Source organism: Notolabrus celidotus, chromosome 10 (assembly GCF_009762535.1).
Source record: "Notolabrus celidotus isolate fNotCel1 chromosome 10, fNotCel1.pri, whole genome shotgun sequence".
Lineage (NCBI taxonomy): Eukaryota > Metazoa > Chordata > Actinopteri > Labriformes > Labridae > Notolabrus > Notolabrus celidotus.
The window spans coordinates 13,961,429-13,985,013 of record NC_048281.1 but is presented as its reverse complement, the minus strand read 5'-3'; the positions used below and the strand labels follow the sequence as shown (position 1 = coordinate 13,985,013).

Below are 23,585 nucleotides of genomic sequence, written 5' to 3'. Positions count from 1 at the left end.
ATCTGTCAGTACTCATTAAGGCAGACAAACCCTGGCCTGACAGTGGGTCAATGCATGTTACCTTGGGTGACCTGGCTTCACAACATTCCTGCAAAGCCCCAGCAGGCAGAGCTCAGGACGAGAGCCAGAGAGGGAGGCTAAAACACACAGCTACAACCACTGTAAGCAAATTTAATTTACACAGTGCATTTATACCGCAGCCAACGATAAAAACAGAGGAGTGCTTTTGGTTGATCTGTTGTCAATGTGGCATTCTTGTGGATATATTATGGTCCATGAATGGCGAAGTTACAAGATTAATATGGAGTTTCTCTTCAAGTACGTGCTGCGAGAGGAGAAGCTCTTTGAGGTGAAATGAGTTATGCTCAGGACAAAAAAGAAAGCTTTGCCTCTCTTCGACTGAACATAACTCTCGCCGTGGAATGCCTTAAATGAGATAAGGCTAAGCCAATGTTTCATGTTACCATTATAAAACATAAGAACTGGCTGAAAAGGCTCTTTCCTCTTCTTTGTCTGCTGGAAAATAAATACATATTTCTCCAAGAATGTGGTGTGTGTCTAACAGGCACACTGTCAAAGTGGCATGCAATGTTCTGTCATTCTTTTTTCTAACATTTCTATGTTGCTGTTGGCCATGACAAGTGGTGCAACTGAGGACAAAGCGTAAGGTGACAGAAACATGAGACACCATGCATGAGGCTGTGTCAGTATGTGTGCTATTCTTGTGAATGTGTGAATATGCCTTCAGCTCTCACAGTAGGTTGAAGTGGAACAGAAAATGTGGTATGTAATCATGTAATGGTGACGTTCTCACGGTAAACAGATAAGAAGCTGTGGCTTCCATTTTATCATCGTGGTAAAAGTCAGTCAAATGTAAGACCATGTTTACCGTAAACCAATTTACTTTTAGGTTTAATTAAGATCTTCACATCAAAGTGTTCTCCCTCGCTGTTCTAAAGAGGACATACATCAAAAGGATTTCTGTATTGATTCTCACTTGATCCGCCATCTGCCATTCAGAAGCCTTCTGAAGACGTTGGCTGTATTTGTTCTGAAAACATCCTGCCTCAATGTTAGACAGAATCCAGTAGACTTCCCCAAAAGAACTCAGTCTGGAAGCTAAAATGCTACATTTTGAGAGCTTTCCCATAAAACAGATAATCCAGTAAAGTCATTTTATTTTGCAGTGAGGTATGGCTGAATTTCACAGTAATGGCTGTGATCCATGAAAGTTGAACCAGCCTTGCTGTGCTGTATTACTGAGGGAAAAATTGACTTTATAAATTCACTACAAACGTAACTGCTGAAAACATGATGGAGATTCATTATATTCAGTAAGACTTACAAATGTAATTATATAAAAGGCTTCAATTTTTGATCTAACAGAAAAAGGTGTTTCATATCTCTCTGAAACTGCTGGCAATGATTGTTATAAAATAATTAAAATATCTCTATTTTCTCATATGCCACCATGGTCAAGGATTTGCAAAGCCTGACCACAAATGTGCTGTTAAGTGAAAGAAAAATAAGGGTTGTAGGTATTTCAATTTGTGCACAGAAATGTACCACTGCACTCTCAGAGTTACTCAGCTCCTCAGTAAATCTAAGTGTCTCTCAGCCGTCTGCTTTCTCAGTTTTATAGCTCACATCTCTACTATTTAGTTCAGTCCCATTGCTCTTATCAACCCGTTTACAGCAGCAGGCAGATATCTCTACTGAAGACGTTAAATAGGTCACACAAAAGCTTTGATAGGTGTCAGGTGTTTTCTGATCAGATGCATTGCTGAGAAACTGTGATTGTTAATAATGATTTTGGAAGGAAAATAAAACAACAAACAATATCACCCAATAAATCTCAGTTTTGCTGAAAAGAAATAAAAATGACTGAGTAAACTACACAAGCAAAATACATTCTGTAACTTTTGAGTGGACAATCCAATGCATACAAAATGTGTCAACAAACACCACAAGTCACCCCAGTCTTGACCTCTGGCAGGTCAACAAAGAGGGTGACATGCCTCGCTCCCAAAAGAAAAGCATGACTCACCAAGTTTACTTTTTCCATGCATACTTCTTAGGCTACTGCTCTTGCCAGCTTCAGGCAGTCTTGTGCCCCAAAAAGTGCACCATTATTGCTTGCACCTTTGGCGAGCGTGGCCTTCTGGAGCATCTCTGCAGCAGTATGCTGTGTTAGGTCATGCTCATCTCCAAGGCTCATTGAAAACACCCCGCAGCATAAAGTGCAAAAGGCGTTTGTTGAGTTGCTACTGACCGACTTAACTCATCTTTGCTTCCTATGCTTGTTGTGGTTGCAAAGTCTTTTCTTTTTTTGCTGTTTTATCCATATTTTTATGCATACTTATGTGCCACAAGTCACTTTAACAGCACTATTCATAAAAGAAACTTCTTTCAGCTGGTATATATGCACCTGTGGGGGGCTGTGATTGGATGACAGTTGCTACATGATAGACATGATAAGTACATAATGGACCACTGTCTGTGTCAGATCTGATCTAGGCTCAGTAAAGTGTTGTTCAGTGATTGCAGAGATGTAACATCAACATTTGCGACAATGGGCGTCCAGTTTGGGACAAATCAATTTAGTCAGGAATACAGGATGTCCTGGCTTATACTGGACAGTTGGTTACCATATACAAAAGCTACTGTGGCACAGATAAGATTATGATTACCACTTTTGTCTCTTTTACTCTGGCAGTGGCAACATGTTACGTCTGCTTGTTAGCAGCTGCCCACCAGCTGTAGATAATGTTAGTAAGGCTAACACTATATGACAGAAGTAGTTAATTTTTCGGTCACTACACTTGCGGCTTTGGCTCAGTGGGTAGAGTCGGTTGTCTATCAATTGGAAGGTTGGTGGTTCGATCCCATCTCTGACAGTCACATGCTGAAGTGTTCTTGGGCAAGACACTGAACCCCAAATTGCTGTTTATGAGATTAGCTAATACTGATGGTCCCTACTGTATAGAAGCCTCTACCATCAGTGAGTGAATGTGGTGTGAATGGGTGAATGTGACGAGTAGTGTAAAAGCGCTTTGAGTGGTCAGAAAGACTAGAAAAGTGCTATACCATTTTTGATGGAGCTTGTTTAGACAGCCCCCTTTGTCACCCTCCTCCTCATTGTTGTCATTATCCTTCATCTTAGGCAACACGCAGCCCCCCCAATGTTAGTGTCATCATTACTGAATTAATCAGTATGTGATAGTCTTTACCAATATCAAATAATATCCCTGGTTTCATTTGAAAATATTTCAACACATGTAAATATCGTACAATCTAAAAATGTGAGGCAGATGGATGTCTCACTATGCATAATAGAATACATATAATCAAATCAAATTTTAAAAATATATGAGACTTAAATATTGCATGAAACTACCCGAGGAATACTGGATAGCAGAGGAAAGTGTTGCAGTGCCAATGGTCAAAATGGAATCACAAGCCCTTTGTTGATGGTTTACACCATACTATGATACGATGAGTGACTATTGTCATGTGACCTTTGTAGCACCCATACCCATAATCAACATTCATTTTGGTTTTTTTCCTCAGTTGTGTAATTGGGGCAGAAATTAGAAAAAAAGGAGAGACAGCTGCTACACCAAAGGAATGTTGTGAGCAGCATCATTTCATTTGTTCGATAAAATGCTGCTTCACAATCAAAAATTCAGTTTATCACTGGACTAGAATTTGCTCTCATCCCAGTTACAACCCTGTGACAGTCTCATGAACTGCAGGGCCAGGAAATGGAGAAGCACTCGGTGCTTCAACATCTGCAGTGCTTGAAACCTCTGCCAGAGCCATCTCACTGCCTGGCCTCTAGTGGAAATGAGTAGATGAAAAAAAGATTGGAGAGGTTTTTAAGCCAAAGGGAACTTTGACTCCCCAAGGAGAGGAAATGAGGGACAGGTGACAGTAGGGCTGAGTGAAAATAGGACACAGATTGGTGGCTGTGAAAAAGAGTGGTCAAAGACATTTTGTGTGATTTAGCAGGCCAGTCTATAACCACAGCAGTGCTGTCTCTTGAGCACAGTGCCTCTGGGGCCCTTTAGCTTACAACAATTATCCTCACACTGACCCATATTTTTTATGTTACATGGTCTTTTTTTTTCTGTGAGCTCCAAACATCACTCACAAGTGTCGTTTATTACCTAAATTCAACATCTGTGTCCTATTATACAGGAGTTATTACACTGTAATAGTATTTCTTGTAAGAAAAAATGTATACGGATGAAACATCATTGTGTCTTCTGAAAACAGATAGTGAGATAATGTCTGGTTTCTAAGTTTAGCTGAAATACTGTATCATAAATAATACATAAGCTCAGTCAAGGTCTAAAAGAAGTTTGAGTACTTTAATATGCATATTATCTACTGTGGTTGTCAAATATTGTAACCCGTGAGAAATCCTTTATTTTGTAAGATGTGTAAGTCTGTATAACAAGCAAGAATCGCCTACTTAAAGTAACTGATATGATTATTACAAAAGCAAATAAATCACAAGGGTCCAGCTTGACATCACAATGCATGCAGTGTGTGTGAGCAGTATATTAAGCAGGCAAGAGTATGTTTCCTAATCTCGAGTGGACATTCTTTGAATTCTGTCCGTGTCTTGCTCCACGAGCCACACAGTCAGCAAGTGTTGCAGCACAAAAGATTGTGATTAAGCTCCTGGTGAAAACTCCTCATCAACCTGCTCAGAAAATTAATTGTTTTTCATGGCTAATTCAAAAGTGTATTAGCATAAATTGACAGCTGCGGCGTGCCATATGCATACGTAAAAGTGGAGTTCACTCTACGGTCGGGCACCATCCTGGAGTAGGAGCGCCGGTTAACTCGCAGAGGTCGGCTGAAGGATCAGACCCCCATCACAGTGGATGCCAGCAGTGAAATGCAGCCTCAGCAGCACGGCTGACACAGGCCTTTTTTGTGTCTGTTAGCAGAATTAAACAATCCCCTGAGACACAACATCAACACACACAAGGTCCCCTCTGAATATTTAATCAGGCCTACAAGTGCTACGAGGAGCTAACCAGGTTTGTCTTAAATCAGTCACACCCAGTTAACCATGAAAGCGCTTGTACAGATAGAGCTCTGTGGGTTAAAGTGGAGAAAACAAATTGGTAGCACATTAAGTGTGACCATTATGAGTGCTTCATATTAATCTGTAGATATAAGCAGACGCAGCTGGTGGTGGGTAATTACTATTATGACAAGTGTGTTTGTTCAGGACTTATGCTGATTAAGTGTTTGAGGCCGTATGAAGAGAATCTTGGCTATCAAATGTTTATCAAAACTCCCTGCAGATTTCAAATCATTCACCCACTTTCTGTATCATTTTGGATGAAATCCCATCATTTATTACACCAGAAAACCAAACAAACATGACCAAACAGACTCCCATAAGTCCAATAATTGAGAAATCACAAAATATTGCATTCCCTTTTTGGTGCTAGATTTATAGTTATTACTGGGAAGAAAGGAGAGCACACAACAACCAGAGAGTGAATGTACAGCCTTGTTTATCTGGTGAGTGTGCACTATATCATCCCCTCTAATTCAGGGAGAGTGAGGGCAATAACTGTTCACAATAAAAGGTCACTTTTGCATAAGCCTGAGCTGAAAAATACCAGCCAGGGGTTAAGGGGCTAGTAAAGATTCTATCATTTCTGCCCATGGATGAAAGAGAAAAGGCTAGAAAGAGAGAGGGAGAGCAAAAGAGAGGGGCTGAACTCTGAATACAGATTAGGGAGGAATACTTTTATGAGATGAACAGCGCAATCAGGCAGAAGGCAGAAAGCCCAACACATCCAGCAAAGAGCACTTTTGTGCTGAGAGGATTGTGTCTTAATTAGAGTCTCCCTTTGAATGACTTGAGACAAATGGCATCTGCAAAGAGACAGGTGTTCATTTCCCATGGCTATTACTAATAGCTCATCACATATTCTCTTATCACCATCTCAGAGCAAAATGTAATATGACAGCATGTCCCAAACAACATATTGAAGTATTTAATAACCTGCACGTGCAGTCATCCGTTCAGCATGATTCATCATTGGCAGGGTATGATTTCATAGGAGATCAAATTAGAATATTTTAAGACCTTTTAAATGTTTACTTCATGAACTGAATGTGTGACCCCTGATTGAAAAATAATGTTTTTATTCAAACAAGATGGACAGTCTTCAGCAATAAACCCTGAGATTGTGCAATAGCACTTAAAGCTAAAGTCTGTCAATACTGTCAATCACAGTATTGACAGGGACTGAAAATCCGCTTGAGGCTGGATGCAGAAACACTGGAAACCACATAGAAATGAATGGGAAAAAGACGATCTTCTTCTGTGTGTTTGATTTGAAGTCTCTGCCTTTGAAACATGGAATAGCGCCTTATTAGTACTACTAAACCTTAGATACTTGGTGTTGATAGGCATCATGGTGAAGGGAAAAACTTACCCAGGGCCTCAATGACAGAAGGAGCCCTTGGTAGGCCTGAAATGAAGATATAGTTATTGTTTGCAATTGTACGTACATACGAACATACATGCTTCTAACATACACCACACAGTCATATACAGTGTGAACCTACATCTGATGACCTATGTGGACACATCTTCACTGATGTGCCTTGATTCTTCAAGTGTTTCATGTCTTTCAGCATGCTGCACTCTCCCCTAGGGAATCAGAGGAGTTTGTGCCAGGATGGTTTATTCAATCTTTATTGTTTCATCTAAACAACATTTAAAACATATTTTTCCCCATAGTAAAGGTTTGTTGTGGCTTTGAAACAGAAACTTGCTGTCATGCCTTGAGTGACAAGAGTTATAAGTAAGTTAGAGACAAGTTTAGCAGGGAGCATAAAGCACTCTGTATGTTTTATTGCAACTGAAGTGGTGTGCATTCATTTTTATCTTCCTATCCACATGTTGATGTGTAAATGTTAGGTGTTTGTAAAATTAAATTTGAATGCAGTTGTTGCTTGGAAATATCATTGATCCTGAATTTTGGTCCCTCTGTGTAGGTGGGGCCAATGTGGTGTCTTTTAATGGGGCCTAGAATTACTTGTGACGCCCCTGTAGGTGCCATCTACCTGTCAACTGGCAATCACGCAGCACTTTGTCTAATAAAGGCATACGCTTTTCCAGACATCACAGTAAATAGGGGTTGCTAGTGCAATCAGCATAGGCTGACACACAGAACTGCATCTTTGAGTTCATGTCCTTTCTGGATGCTTCTCATTTATCTTGACTGTCAAGTAAGGCGAACATGATAATGAAAGGTGAACACTTCAGTGAACGCTCTCTGTCTGCCAGACTACCATACAATGCCAAATAATGAAAACTCTGCTCAGTGGACAGAGGTTGGCTGGTTAGTGGATGTGTTAGTGTGATTGTGTGTAGTGTGTGGGTTAGGTGGAGTGTTCTAGTTATGTAGTGGCACATCTCTGCTTGTGAGAGTGATATATAGGTTGGAGGAACAGAAAACAACAGAAAACAAAGTATCAGTTCTAAAAATGGCACAGCTGAAGACACAGAGGCTGAGGTATTTTGAATAAGAGAAACCCACAATACATCACATCTTTTATCCTATTTAAAAAAGTTCAACACTTGGAGATGCAATTCATTTTTAATGTTTCTTTTCCCCTTGTTGACTGAAGTGCTAATTCAAAAGACAACAGTCACGCTGCTCACTTACACATGAAATATTCTCAAGTTGAAATATTTAAGACACACTGTGTTCAGTTTCATTCAGTTTGCACTCATATTTCATTGACCTTTTATTAAATGCAGTATGTACAGCACTTAACTGGAATGAGCAGACTTCATTAAGTGTACAGATACCTCCCTCTGCTGGTTGAAGGCTCAATTGCATTCTGAAAACTGCAACTTCACTCAAAAGGTACAATGTGTATGCAGAAAAAAATCATTTAGACACAATTGATGCTTGTCAACCTTATATTAATGTCTAAGCATTACTGACACCAGAGGTTATAGTTGTTTCGAGGTGCAACTAAAGCTGTCTTCCCTCCACTTTGTTGCAGCCCGTGCAACTTCCAACCATTGTCTGTTTTTGTATTTCATGTTTGTAGCATTTTCTGTATTTTATTTCATGTATACTTATTATGTTGTGTTTGTTTTATGTGGACCCCAGGAAGAGTAGCTGCTGCGTTAATGGCAGCTAATGGGGATCTGAATAAAGAAGTAAAGGCGAGTTCCCAATAGTTTGACTGTTCAACAGTTTCAATCATCAGTTCTTATCTCATTGATGACACAGGTTTAATTATTTATTCTAATCTGCATTAAGATATGGACATTTTTTGGCATGTAGTATCTAACACATTGGTGTGTAATTTGGTTTTCCTTTTTTTGGGCATGTATTGTGTTGCTTTGATTTTATATTTTCATGCAGGTATAATGTGAAAACTGAACTCTGCAGATCAGGTTTATTAAAAAATGAGGGTATGAAAAAGTCTAACATCTTTCTGAAGTGTTTCAACTTGTCTTGAAAAACAGTTAGACCATCAAAAGCAGGAATATATTAATAATGAAGGGCTTTTGACAATTACAAAAGAGCTTACAGTGAATTGAGGGTAATATAGATACGGGGTGCAACAATTCTCTTTCAAACTGTTGTGTGTTGTTCCGAAATGAAAATAAACAAATGATTTAGCCAATTGCACAATTTTATTTCAATTTAAGATTCATCAAAAACAAAAATAGTGCATGGTTTACACACTTTTTGCTACAGTAAGAAAGAATTGTATTAAAATAACATGATTTCAATTGTTTTAAGTAAATAAAGTTATTAGATGTAACCATTTGATTACATCAGACAGTAAGCAACTGGGAAAAGTTGGTGACAAACGGGTAATAATCCTTGTCACCATCCAATTATGTTCAGCATACAGACAGCTAGGATGTGTCAGTTCTAGATGGAGATGAGGGACAACCTGTGCAGAATAATTCCCCATTTCCTCAACAGGCCGGGACAAGTGCAATACCACACTCACATACAGCATTGCTACCTCTCCCAACCTGCACAGAAAGGGATCACCTCTGCTGGATTTTTTTCAGTTCTATGATCAGTTTTGCATGGATTTGCACAGCAGTACAGTGAAAAGCTGAAAGCAAACCAGCAAAACTAACCAGAGACCCATGTGCGTGAGATACTTCTGCAGTTTTCTGGGAAGAACATAAGTCTAGGAGTACTTTAAGTGCTCACATTGCAGTAGAATTTCATAAAACTACCTGCACTATAAGCACTTTAGTACTACTGAAACCTTTTCAAAACGGCCGCATTGAGACCTGTTGGACCATTAAGGAGGAAAATATGTTCACCAAGAGGATTTAGATGGAAACACAGGCCACCATCAGTTTTGCATAGATTTGCACAACTTGTTTTTTTTCTCGCAGCGCAACTATGCAAAACTAACAGAGAACTGCCACAATTACAGTATGCAGTGTACTGCATTAATAGACACACAGACTGTATAAACATAAACACACAGCAGATGAGAGTCCCAGCTCTTTATGCCAGAAGGAGCACTTAGGGCAGTAGGTGCTAGTCTACTTCACTATCTGCACTAGATGCACCTTAGCATAAGCACTAGTTGATGTGATGCTGGATACCTGGTTCATCAATGATTTGTGCATGTCTTGTATTTTTGCTGAAATGTCAGTGACAGCATGTATGATGCTTTACAAACATCAAGCATGTTTCATAAAAAGGGTCGGGCTAGAGATATTTTCATGCAACAGGAACTGTAGGGCGCCAAAACCATCAGCAGCATGGAGATGAGGTCCTCCAACATGTGTCAATCCTGGATAAGCTGTTTGTGTATGTGAATAAACCTGCTTTTACTTGCCATCATCAGAATAGTGCTGAAAGTGCCTTCACTGCAGTAGATTTTATTAAACTACCTGCACTGTAAGCACTTTGACACTACAGTGATTCCAAGCTGTTCTCAGGGAGGATTGCATTCAGAGAACAAATAGGGGTGTCTGTATATCCACAATGAGGGTCTTTCCAGATGAGGTAGATGTGCACCGGGGTCTGCAAACATAAAGGAGACAGTTTTAATAGTATGTCAGCAATAATACAGGATTTCAAGAAATTGTATAAAATGAATATTAACATCATAAAACAGAAGATGCTTGTTGGTGATATGACCAATTTCCGTTTTGAATGTACTCAATCTTACAGGCAAACAACTAGATACGCTGAAAACAGAGAGTCTAAAGCATTTTGTCTGATAAATGATAACACATGGATTGAAAAGAAGACTGCTCATCTTTAAATTTAACTTGTGAATTACTAATGCACTACTTCAAATTGCTAGTAACTTGATCATGTGTATGCAGTAAGGCTTAGTGGTTTATTCAACTCAGAAGGACTTCTGCCATGTTGTTCCTGTTTTGTAAACACAAGAAGTGGGGTTAATAGTAAATGTTCACCTGTTGGGAAACAAGTCCTCTCCACCACAAACATGTCAGGAATTTTCAAAAACAAATCATCTAGAGATGCAGAAAGAGTTTCTCCAAGTTTTCCTTCATGTGTTTGTCAAAGCACCTTATTTTCTTATGTAATTCGGAACATTGCATCAGAACACTTTAAGTTGTGGCGGCAAATCTTTTGAGCATGTTACTTAAAAGTGACGCTAAAGCAATATATGTTTTATACAGTCATGTTTGGTCGTCTTGCAACTTATTAAACAATCTGGTACACCCGCCTTTGCACAAAGCCCTCATGTATGGAGGACGGTGGCATCCTCCAACCCGCCTAATTGCTCATCTCAGAGTACTTTGATGCAGAAAGAAGTGATAAGAGCGCATGTCTGCTAGAAAGCTTGGGTTCATGAAATAAAAACAACACACTACCACATGTCGCAATGTACTGACAAAGTTCAATGGTAACCCCGAGTAAAAGCAGGGACTAGTAACGTTTGCGGAAAGCAACACTTGCGCTCCAGTCACATTGCTATACCCCTCCCCCACGCACTAACATGGCGCCCAGGAGTCCGCATTTTGAGCGTTTAATAAATCTCTTTCCATGGCGTAGAGATTCTCCTCACACACACACATCTTCATTAAGACGAGATAATATATACACACGAACACTATCATCAGGTGCATGTGAGGCGTGCGCTCATTTGTGTCACCAGGCGCACCAAGCGTATGATACGAGCTACTGCAAACTCAGAATCCAGCACACAACAAGCTAGTAGAACCCAAAGACTGTACCCGATGAGGGCTCCATCAAAACACTCCAAAGGCGAGCATGTGCTAGCAAAAGCGGCTAGCGCGTGTAACCTGTGAGTACGGTTAGCTTTCAGAGAAATACGATAACTCAAGAGACAAGTGTGCTGCCACGCATCAGTCATATTAAAGGATGGTAAAATACCTAAAAGACACACTAAGAGCGTGGACTGAAACACTCTGTCCACTTCGGAACATTATCTTATCTAGCTAAATAGCCGCATTGCTAACGCTTTTTTTACACAGGCTAGCTCCTATTTCACCCCAATGTGCTACAGAGTGCTTGTAAACATGGGGATTCCCACTTAACTTAAGCATAGTACATGGACAGTCGAGCCAATGTTAAAAATGTTAACTTAATGTATCGTCCCGTTCGGAGTGTGAAGAGTTAGCAGCAGGCTAACGCAAAGGCGCGCGGCCTGCTTCAACCCCATGTGCTGTTGCTTTGTTCTACAGGCACTTTCTAAGTGTACACTGCAGCGCACAAACACACAGCAAACTTACAAATCCTACCAACATACAGGCTCTGTCAAGAGTCTATAAGTTAAAGCTACAAATAAAGTGTGTGACGCCTAATTTTCACTTCCCCGAGGTACCGAGTAAGAGCTGCAGCAGCAGCAACACATGCTTTTCAAATCTCCCTCATTCTCCAACCATGGAGGAGAGGTTGCCATGCGCCCCTTACAACATTGTTTTCAAATGCGGAAACTGACGAATTAAACCTTCTTCCCCACAGAAAACACGAACGTGTGGCTCATGTGTCGCATACAATGCAGAGCTTTTCACTTTCCTGCCGTTTACCACATCTCCCGCGAAAGCTAACAACAGGTTTCTTGCCAATAACATGCGCGTAATAAGACACTAGCTTCTAAAAAATCCACCATCTTCACTCACTTGATCAGACTTACCGTTTACTCACACTGTTTCATGGGTATCTGCAAAACTGAGAAAAGAAAAAAAGACTGTACAAATAGTGTCACAGGTAGGACGCATAATCCAGAAAACCCAACCATGTGCTCCTATTTTGATTTGCAAGGAGTTTGGGAATCGTAGTAAGATTGCGAAAGTGGCGCGAGTGGAGTCTGGGTTCAACCATGTGGTGAATGAAGGGCGGCTCCCAGCCAGCGTAGCTAAACCCCAACTCCTTCATTAGCATAAATCAACTACTTCCTCTCCAAGTGAGACTCTCAAGTTTCACTGGATTTACACTGTTGATTAACAAGCAGGGGTAGTGAAATGTTTTTACTAAGAAGTTAGTTTTCATAAATAAAATAACCCCAAACGATACAGAGATAAAAGCAAAGACTCAAATATGTTTTAATCTAGGGGGGGGGGGACAACATAAAAGTTACACAACTCAAGAGTTATGGAGTTTTTCAAATTGATTCCTAATTTTCTTTTACGTGATGTTTGATTAAATAGCTTTAATATGTACAAAAAATATGAAATAAATAGACAAATAATACTAACGAAGATTACTCTCAAATATTTTTTATGATCTCATATTATACAAGAGATAAGATAAGATAATCCTTTATTCGTCCCACAATAGGGAAATTTAAGTGTTACAGAAGCAACGTAGATGGTGCAAAACAGTATAAAGCAAACAAGAGCATATATAGCAGTTATTAAAAAGTTATTAGCAATTAGAATTAAAGAAGTAAAAATAAGCATATCTTACAACATATATACAAAACTAAATAAGTCAATTTACAAATATTTACAAAACCAGTGACAAGGTGAAAAATGTGCACAGACTTGTAGCATTGTATAAAACAATGTACAGAACAGAACTGAGAAGATGAGTAGAAAAAACGTATTGCACATGTAAGAAAAGAGGGATTGGTAATTATTGCACTTTAATAAATAGTCTATAATTTCTCTTTGGAAAATATGATTTCAATCTGATTTATCTTTCCAAAGGAATGATCTGTATTTAATATTTCAGCTGCATTATTTTGATCTTTGTTATGGCAAACAGAATTTTTTTTTTTTCAAAATTTAGCATCAAAAGTTTCATGAGTTGTAATCGTTTTTTCTTATTTGTAGCTGTGGGACATATCAAGCTTTGAATTATCTTAACACTTACAAAACTAAACTAAACATATACAAAAAGAAACAAACAAAAATATCAGTAATATAAGAGTTTCAAAATGTCAAAGAAAAGTTCATCCAGAGAGGAAAAAAGTTCTGATGGGGAAAAAAACGAAATGAAAAAATGCCTAATTTCAAAAACATAATCATCAGCTGTTTAAAAATGTAATTATAAAGTGTTGGTATATACTTTTAATTGAACACAAACATTCCTTATATTTTCTCCAGCCTTTGCAGAAGCATCTCTCTTCTCGGTGAAAGCAAAATGTTATTCGTTTCATCATCTTTGTATTAACATTTTCAAACAAGAAGTATTCAAATGTGTAATTTAAATTTAAATGAAAGCCGTTTCTGTATCCAGCCAGCTTTGTGTTTCTTTGAGCCAACAAATTACACTCTAACCACAAGCCACATTAGAGCATTTATTCTATGAATCAATCCCTAACTGTGATAGAATCGTTTTAAAACTTTATTATATCCACTTTGAACAAGTCGGTAAGAAGAGGAACTAATAGATTCAAGCAGAGACAAAAATAAATGAATGTTTCTGCCACCGAAGTGTCTTTAGCTAAGGCTCCTCCCACTGAATGGATGTGAGGAATTTTCTTCCCTTAAAGCAGAAATGCGGGGAATTGTCTTTCTTAGGACTGTGGCTCCAGCTAGTTCACCTTTCACCCCTGGATTCAGTCATGTGTAAAATCAAACAATGGGGGCACAGCATTCAAAGTTTCCCTGCTGTTCAAACAGATTTAAAATAGCATTTTAAAGTTGTGCTTAAGATTAACATTGGATTTAAAAAAGTAAAACACTGCTCTTTTAGTTTTGTTTAAACTATGGGGAAATTTACTGACAGCAAAATTGAAATAATTTATACATAAGTTTACAACTTTTAACACCTTAATCAAAAGAAGTGATATTGTCAAGTATGAGGCATCTCAACTTAAAATCTTCACCTTTGTTTGAGAGCTGAAGCAATGACTAACAGTGAAATATTAAGGAAGCAGGAATGGCAAACAATTGATTTTCTGATGCTGTTTGAGTTTTGATTTTATTCATGTATTAATTTATGTAGCACATGGTAGTTTCTTTCACTTCATGCATAATCTAACATAAATGTAACATTTAAGAACCCTTAACTTTTTTCTTAGATGGAGCCTGGACATTAATTTGTCCACAGGGAGGGAAACAAAAGAAAAAAACTATGAAGAGAGTGTTTATCTTTTAAAGGAATGTTTTGTTGCCGGAGCTATTACCAAGAAGAATTCTGAGATGATTGAAGATACAAAATGCAATTCAAAATAAAGAGTATATGGTTTGAAATATTCTTAATGCAAAGACAGCAGTGGTTAGAAATTAGTTTCCATCATTGTATAACGAAATTGACTTTGATGAAATAGAAAACAGATGCATCTGAAAGTTCACAATAGTGCAGGCATGCTCAGCTGTTGCTTCCAACTGAAAATTTAAACAGTTTTTAGATATGTTACTGTTACAAAAAAAACACTGTGGAGATTTAACATAAAATAGCATGCTGTCACTGGTAAATAAAAAAAGGTTAGTGCTGAGAGAAACATAAGATAGTTTACTATTTAATGATAAGTCTTAATTAGGGTTCATCAGTCTTTACTTTTAAGACTTTGTTTGAGTAAGAGTACATTTAACATCAGTTCTCTTACATCTCTGTGCAGAATTTATTTGAATTAGGTACCATAACGAAACAATCAATCACTTTTAACACAGACGCTGATATGTTGTCAGGGTTCATTATAACAGTGAATAAGTACTTTGATCACAGTATCATTGCTTTTTAAAGTTTAAATCCCATTTGTACAGAAAAAACAAAAAATAATCAAAATGATTGACTATCACAATTCTCAGATTGAAACAGATTCAAGGCGTAACTTTATTAGTGTAGTGAGGTTTAATGGGACTGTAACTCTAAAATCATAACAGGTACCACTACTATTTGAAAAAGATTAGCATGTGGTTGCGCTGAATGAATTGTTCAGCTGAAATGTCCCATACTATTGTCCTGTAGTACTCATGTTTCCAAAATACAAGGACTATGCTGTCTTTTCTTCCTGCAGTGGTCAGACTCTACAATCAACAACAATAACCTCACCAAAACGGATTCATGTGCAATATCTCCCCGTCTATTTAATAACGTGCAATAATTACTCATCCCTCTTTTCTTACATGTGCAATACTTTTGTTCTACTCATTTTCTCAGTTATAATAATATAATAATACACTTTATTTATATAGAACTTTTCTTAAAAGGTTACAAAATGCTTCACAACAAAAAGCAGACAATTAAAAAGCAGAAAAAACGGGCAGAAAAAAGACAGCAAAATAAGACATCTGAATGCAGAGCAAATTCAAGAATTAGGGGTGGAGATATGCCTTCTTATATGAAAATGTTTTCAGTGAGGATTTAAAAGCTGTTAAGGTTGTGGACTGTCTAATTTTCAGTGGCAGGGAGTGCCATTATCCAAATAGTTCTGTTCTGTACATTAATGTAAAGAAAAATATACAACAATAATAATATAAAGCAATTGTTTTATACCTATGCTACAAGTCTGTGCACATTTTCACCTTGTATGATATGCTTATTTTTACTTCTCTAATTTGAATTGCTAATAACTTTTTAATAATTGCCATATATGCTCTTGTTTACTTTATACTGCTTTGCAATATGTACTTCGCTGTTGTAACACTTTAAATTTCCCCGTTGTGGGACGAATAAAGGAATATCTTATCTTATCTTATCCTATCTTATCTTATGCATAAAAAATAAAACATGGTGTGAGGGTTATCTCAATGTGCTCGTATAATAATAAAAAAAACGGAGCTTGCGTTTTTGTAATTTATTTTTAAAAATAATTCAATTTGTTTAAAAAAAAAAGGGTTGTCGGTTTTTTTTAACATTCACTGTAGTAGAACCCTTCCGACTTATTTGAATGATATTTTCTGTATTAAGTTTTGCATTTCGTCGTCGCCACTTTTGAGCCTACCCGGGGACCGTAGGTCATGCCCTGAACGCTTCTGGCTTCTCTCTACGGAAGTGAAAGCAACCTATCAAAATAATGTAATACAACGTACATTATATAATCCGTTATGACAGTTAATCTCACTAAACAATGGTAATAACTACATTTTCATTACCTTTTTTTATAATTGTTACATCGCATCTTCACGTGTAAGCTATTTTTACGGCGTTGTTGGTCACATGATGATGAAGTTGATTTTATTTTGAAGGCTGTAATACTTGACTTCTGGTGTGATTGCAGCATGCCTGTTTGCTGCCCCACTTCCCTCGGTTAAACTTCATATGTTCCATAGGTATACTCACTGTAAATAACTGGTCCGGATAGATGCTGGAGAGTAGAAGGTGAGTAGAACTGTCTGGATTCAGGGAAGTCATTTAGAAATGACAATTATTATTATTTTTTGTAGCGATCTTCTAGCAACTTAAGCCTAAATCCTCGTGAACGTTAGCTGCTGGCTGAAACCACATTTACATTCTGAAATGTGTCATTTCCCTGTTGTGGAGTGCAAACAGGGTTAATGTCAATATGCATAGTAGAGAAAAACCTTGAACAATTACCATACCATGAATTTTCTCTCTGTCAAAAATATGAACTTAAAGCCAGTTGAACGAGGGATCTCTGATATCAAGGACTATCAGCACAACAAACAGCATTTGCTTGAATTTTGGCTTGGATATCAAGCTACAGTCGTCTTGTATGACCATCAGAGTGATTATTTGAAATTGCAGTATGTACCTTTAGTCAGGGTGTAGATTCTAGTCAAGTCAAGGTAGTTTCAATCATGAAACAGCAAACACAGATGCATTTTAAAGTGTTGTTGAAAGGCAGACATAAACATTTAATGGCATTTTAAAACCAGTGGACAATAATATACAAAACATGCAATGAGCAGTTGAACCAAAATGAATTCTGATAAGACAGATTCATTAGGATGTTAAGAAGGTAGAAGAAAGAAGAAGAAACTACAGGGAGAGTTGTAATAGGTGCTACAAAGCAGACAAAACAGCAGTAGAGAAAGATGATGATAAAGGCATGAAAGGGCTGAATGATGAGTTTATAGTGTCATGTCCTTGCCTGGTTAACTTTTTTGTTTGTTTCAAATTAAAAAAACTTGGTGTTGCATATTATCTTTACCAACATCAGTCATTGGGATTCATCTTGATCAGTGATAATATTTTTAATGACTAGGCTATATTAATTTTTGTAAGTAGCAACCTACACTGAATGTTTAGAGTCTTTTATTTGTCATTAACTTTGTTTTTACATCTGCTGTGCTTTATTGTCACTGTTACTGCACAAATTATTCAGTCCAACACACACATCTTTAATGCTAGTGTCAGATGATGTAAGTCTACTATTATTCATATACTTGACTACAGGTTTATGCATTTCATTCAAACATAATAGTGTACAACTAAATCAGAATGAAGTGCCTCAAATCTGTACTCTTGTATTATTTTTTATAGCTAGTGGTTTTGGACATCCCAGAAAAAAAAATTGTGGTGGAATCACAATCCCAGAAAAACATGGTAAAGCAAGTCTCATATCCTATAAATTAAACATGAGGAGAAAGTGGGAAGAACTGAAAACACAAAAATGCCACATAAAGTACCCGTCGACTCTCTTAAAAAACTTTAAAAGTTCACATTGAGATTCTGTATTTGACAGAAAACTACAACTTTATGAACCTTTTTTTCAAATTTTCTATATTTGTGTATTTCGACAGGGACAGTGTACATACATTAAGCTGTACATGAGTTAGCTATGAGCTAATTTGCATCTGTAGCCCCATATACAGAGGCTATAGTCGCAGAGGTTGCAGGTTCAACTCCCTGCAAATCTTCTCCCACTCTCTGCTCCCCATATTTCCTGTCTCTCTTCAGCTGTCCTGTCCATTAAAGGCGAAAATGCCCCCCCAAAATATAACTTAACCCCCCCCCAAAAAACAAACAAACAAACAAACAGTACGTCGTACAAACAGCTACACAAAAATACATAACCACTATACAACAACATGGGTACCTTCTCAGTGAAATGAACAGTACAATATTAAAATATTTAAAGCTAAACGAATACACTATAAAAAACAACTACACAATAGTGCATTATCACTATAAAGCACATATCTCTCACAATGTTGTTATAAAGCTGAATGCACTACACTATAGAAGCTAAACCACAGCGACATCCTTAAAGGGTTTGCATAAACTTTAGGTGACTGTTGTGTCGGGCCCCATTTTGCTATTTATTTTTGGTTTTTAAGTGATTTAAAAAAATAACAGACCAGCTGTTGCCTTTTGGTCATTTGGATCTATTTTGCACTATTTTCTCTCTGCTCCTGCCAAGTTTCATGGCTCAAGGAGTCACATGTCTGGAGATTTTTGACTGTTAGATGGCTTCCAGTCTGAGGCATCCTTTAGAGGGCAGAATGACTTTCCCAGTGGTTAGTTATTCATTCTCCAAGTTCAGCCAGAGTATTTTACATGACTTTTTTGTTTTTCTGAAATAGAGTATAAACAAAATAAATAAAAATGTCCCAAACTTCTTTCTATTAGGACGTGAAACGGCCTAATTAGACTTTTCAAAAATCTGTGTTGGCATGTGACGGCTTTTTTTTAATGTCTCTCCTTTCTCTAATTAGTCTGGACGATTGATGGCTGCCTGTGTGCTGTGTCGACGGGTGCCCAGGCTGCGCTGTCTCCCAGGGTTGAGGAAGGACTTCGTCCAGGCTCGGCACGTGCAAGTCAAACGAGTGGATGAGACTGATGATCATGAGGGAAAGGAAGCAGTATCGCTACTCCAGGAATCCTCTATACTTGAAGGATATAGGCTACATTACAACCCTACATCGTATCATCACTCTGCGTGGAACTCTGCAGCCTCCTGGAGCCACACGGATAACGAGGAGGATGAGCAGTGTCTTTCTGCCCTCCCACCTTCCTTCTGGCAACAGAGCAATCGCTACAGCGTGAGTTGCTCGCGGTATCTCTCCAGCTCTAAAAACACACTCCTTGACTTGGCCTTCAACAAAAGCCCTGAAAAGGGGATCCCGTCAGTGTCACCGCACCACAGAAAACCCACACCAACAGATGTTAAAGTAGATCCACGTGCCTTCCTCAAATGTAGGGCAGCGTATGCCTCCACCACCCTTGACCTTACCCAGAGGCCTTGCAGCATCAAATGGGAAGAGGCTGTGCTGCTGCTGAAGAAAGTGGCTGTTTTAAAGGGCAGCATGAAACCAGCTAATGTGTCTCAGATTTTTACAGAGCTCAGCGGCTTGCACCCAGACTGGGTGTCATTAGTGAGGGGCGACCAGCGCTTCATCATGCTACTTCGATATTCTGTGGAGAATCTTCGCCTCTTTACTGAGGCCGAGCTGCTGGAGGTGCTGCAGTCGTTGGTATGGCTAGACATACCCTCAGCCCACACTGTTCTCAGTCTGTACGAGGCTGAGCTGAGCCGCCGGGCCACTTGGATGACTTTACACCAGCTGTTGTTTGCCGCTGACTTATTGCGCTGCATTGGGAAACAAGTCCCCCAGTTCTTAGCACACCTGTATGATTCAGTGCTTCTGAATCTGGGGCAAATTGGAGTCCCTGAGCTGGTACAACTGTTGTATATAATGGGAGAGGGCAGAGAGTGCCCAAAAGACTTGATCCGTCCTCTGGAGCAGCTTCTCATGCGTCATTTACCACAACTGTACCCAGAGGAGGTCGGTACTGTCTGCCTTGGGCTCTTCAAATCCCAGACTTCGCTGTCTGAGAGTGCAGTGACTTGTGTTGTTGATAAGGCGCACTCTTTTGTGGAGGACATGAGTGCGTTCGCCATGGTGAATGTGCTGAAATACATGCGTTTTAGCTACTTGTATCATAGGCAATGGATGGAGGCGATTGCCCAGGAAGTACCCCGTCAAGCCCCCAAGATGGGTGTCCAGGGTCTGATGCATGTGGCACTCACCTGCTCAGCGCTGCACTATCGCAATGATAACATCCTCATGGCGATTGCTCAGAGGGTTCCCTCTGTTGCGCCGCACTGCAGGATTAAAGACTCCTGCAAACTGTTGTGGGCCTTTGGGACATTACAGTTTCTCCCCCATCAGAGCCCAGGCTTCTATTCGAGTCTAACAGATACCCTGAGGCAGAGGAAAGTGGAATTCCAGCGATACCCAGAGCATCTTCTTACTGGTCTTCTAGGACTAATCTTTGTCTCTCAGTTCCCACAAGACCTTATTGAGCTAGCTTTGAGTCCTGAATTTGTCAACTTAGCACTTAAATCCAAACAAGTAGATCTGAAAAAAGACTTGTTGACTTTAGATGGAGCTGTTGCTCTGGAGCTACCTCACTGGACTGGGCCTCGGCTGAGCAGTGAACTGAGAGAGGGGGTGGCGCAGAAGCTGTGGAAGTTTGCTCAGTCAGATGTTTGCCAGAAACCAGAGGTGCAGGAGGCAGAATCGTCTCTGCAGGATCTACTTGGAGGAGAGACATACGTACACAAGAGAATGATTCTGCCCCACACTCGGTCCATCGACCTGGAAATACACCTCGACTCCACAGGACAGCCTATACCTGTGAACTCAGAATCCCACTTATACACTCCATCCCCAGAGAGAGATCCATCTAAATTTCCTTCTGACCAGGGTTGGGGAAAGAAGCATTTCACAGGAGTGACTTTAACAGACAATCTATTAGCACAGCTAATGAATACCAAAATGACTTCAGATCCTTTAACCCCGTCTCCGACATTAAAGCCAATACCTCTCCACAGAGAAGAGCCAGATGAGAGCGAGAAACTCTTTAATACAGGACTACAACTCACCAGTGACATTACAGAGGCTCTTATCAAACCCAGCAGTCAGGGTTTAGCCTCTCAGGACTCCAAAAGCACAGTCAAAGTTGCTATCCAAGTCCCCAGCAGAAACCACTACTGCTACCAATCCCAGCAGTTGTTGGGGCTCCATGTGATGAAGAGGAGGCAGTTGAAGCTGGCAGGATACCAGGTTGTAGAGCTCGGCCATCGGGAGTGGTCTCCCATGCTGAGGAAAAGCAGGGCAGAGAAACTGGCGTACCTGCACTGCAAAGTCTACGACAGCCTGACACCTCCAAGAGCCAAAAGAAATATCAGCAAACTCTGACCACTGAGTCAATACTATACTGTGCTATTACTATAATGAACTCACTGAGGCCTTTTGGCCTCTGGAAAATCTGTTGTTTATTTTATTTGTGCCAAGCACAGAAAACGCTCTGTTGAGAAGGATAGAGGTTTACTTTTTCAGATATGTGACATTTCAGGACATTTGAGAAAAATCTGTTTGGGTCAACTTTTTGGTACTTTATCATAATCTGAGGCAGGAATTTCCCTCATGTCATGTTTTCAGACTTGCTGCATAGTTTTTCTTGTGCCTTTTGTAAGAGCATAAAAAAAACATTGTTTTGGTATCACATTCACTCATGCACGATGGCCCTCAGAGGTCAGTGCATCTATCTGGGGAGTTATGAGATTACTGGCCACTTTGCACATCAAAGGCCAAACTCGATCTTCTCAACTGAAGCGGACTTCTTCTATTTTGTCGGATTTTTGGTATTTTGGCTGCTCCTCCGTCTGCTTTGAGAGTTTGAATGAAAGTCTTAAACTTCCTGCTTCATTTCAGTATAAAAGAAGAGAATGATGAACCATAGTGAATGGTCACTATTTAATTTCAGCATCTGTAGCAGATGTTATCACAAAGCAGATGGATGCAGTGCTTCATATCTGCAGGATTTGTTCACAACACTCCTGAAGTCTTTATCTAAAAATGCACATTTCATTGTTCTTCCTTTCAATGAGTGGGGAACAAAATGTTTTGCTGGGTGTTTAAGAAGAATCTGCTGCCAATATAATACTGATGTTAAGTTTTAAGAATTGCATACTGCTTTCACAATCAGAAGACTGAAGATGTCTAACATAAAATAAATATTGTTCAAAGTGTGTGGATTCCTTCTCTTGTATAAGCTTTAATTGACAGTACATCCCTGATATTCTGTTTTAAGTTATGTTTAATTACCTGATTGGAAAAAGAAACAGGATCATTAAGTACCTGAGTGATTCCAAGATACTGAACCGAAGAGATCTGCTGAATTAATCACCTGTCAGTCTGTCATTCTTCTTTTCTTACAAAATAAGAAATGTCCACAGATTGTTTTAGAATTTCAATTTGGAGGTAGAAAGAACTTCTTTGACAGGTTATTTTCAGGATGTCATTCAATGAGCTTGTGCAAACATGGTTTAGAGTAAGAAAATTGAAACGACATCAAATATTTTTTTTGCAGTTAAGAGCTGTCACATTTAAATCAAGTAAAGTTTTTAATAAGTTTCTGGGTTTTATATTATTCTAACAGCTTTTAAAAATATTGCAGGTGGACAGCCCGGCTCTCAGAAGCACGCAATAAATCAGGTACATTTTTCCAAAGTAGGAACACATTTCACAAGATATTAGTTTTCATTGAGACCTAATACCAAGCATGGGTGTGTTATATGCACGATGGTTTTTATTAGAACTTGAGATTTATGTTTTTTTGACAAGAAAGGACATTTATGGCCATGTTTTATGCTTCAGAATTCACAACTAGAAATATACAAGTCTAAAATGACCCACACCTTTCAAAAGAATTTAGGGTAAGTTGTGTTTTTAATGCACAACATCTTCGGTCGAGGCAGATGGCTGTCTAACATGAGTCTGGTTCTGCTCAAGGTTTCTGCCTGTTAAGGGGAAGTTTTTCCTTGCCGCTATAACTAGTTAAATACTGCGAGTTGCAATGCTCATGGTGGATTAAGATGAGATAAGACTGAGTCTTATCCTGTCTTGGTGTTGGGTCTCTGAGTATGGACTAGACCTGCTGTGTTTGTAAAAACGTCATGAGATGACGTTTTTTGTGATTTGGTGCCAAACAAATTGATATCAAATCTGCAAAAAACAAAAATTCTATGTGAAAATCTTTGTGTGTTTTAGACCTCCGTATCAAGGTTTCTAAAGCATCCGTGAGCAGGATATCCTTTTCACTCCTTGAAGACAAAACTGTGATGAGACCTCGCTGTGAGGACACGCAGGAGAGACGACAGGTGTGTTGTGTTTCTCTTAAAATGTTTCTTCTTTCCCTACTTCCTCTCAGTGACCCAGAAACTGATGTTTGTGC

At 39.0% G+C, this 23,585-nt stretch overlaps 1 protein-coding gene and 1 long non-coding RNA gene across 4 annotated transcripts; one reads left to right on the top strand and one right to left on the bottom strand.

Annotated features, from left to right (window-relative positions):
* Positions 1 to 8,682: 8,682 nt before the first annotated feature.
* Positions 8,683 to 12,463, bottom strand: LOC117820118. Its single transcript, XR_004632696.1, has 2 exons — positions 12,181 to 12,463; positions 8,683 to 10,070 (listed from the first exon to the last, which is right to left on the bottom strand). It is a non-coding gene; the product is annotated as an uncharacterized LOC117820118 (long non-coding RNA).
* On the top strand, positions 11,200 to 22,380 carry LOC117820116 (FAST kinase domain-containing protein 5, mitochondrial). Of its 3 annotated transcripts, none has more exons than XM_034693786.1 (2): positions 11,200 to 11,328; positions 19,058 to 22,380. In XM_034693786.1, the coding sequence occupies exon 2, from the start codon at positions 19,070 to 19,072 to the stop codon at positions 21,545 to 21,547; it is 2,478 nt and encodes an 825-aa protein (XP_034549677.1). In that variant the 5' UTR covers positions 11,200 to 11,328; positions 19,058 to 19,069; the 3' UTR covers positions 21,548 to 22,380. The 3 variants fall into 3 exon arrangements, with proteins under 3 accessions (XP_034549677.1, XP_034549676.1, XP_034549675.1); XM_034693785.1 differs by lacking the exon at positions 11,200 to 11,328 and adding an exon at positions 16,627 to 16,757; XM_034693784.1 differs by lacking the exon at positions 11,200 to 11,328 and adding an exon at positions 17,889 to 17,945.
* The last annotated feature ends 1,205 nt before the right edge of the window (positions 22,381 to 23,585 follow it).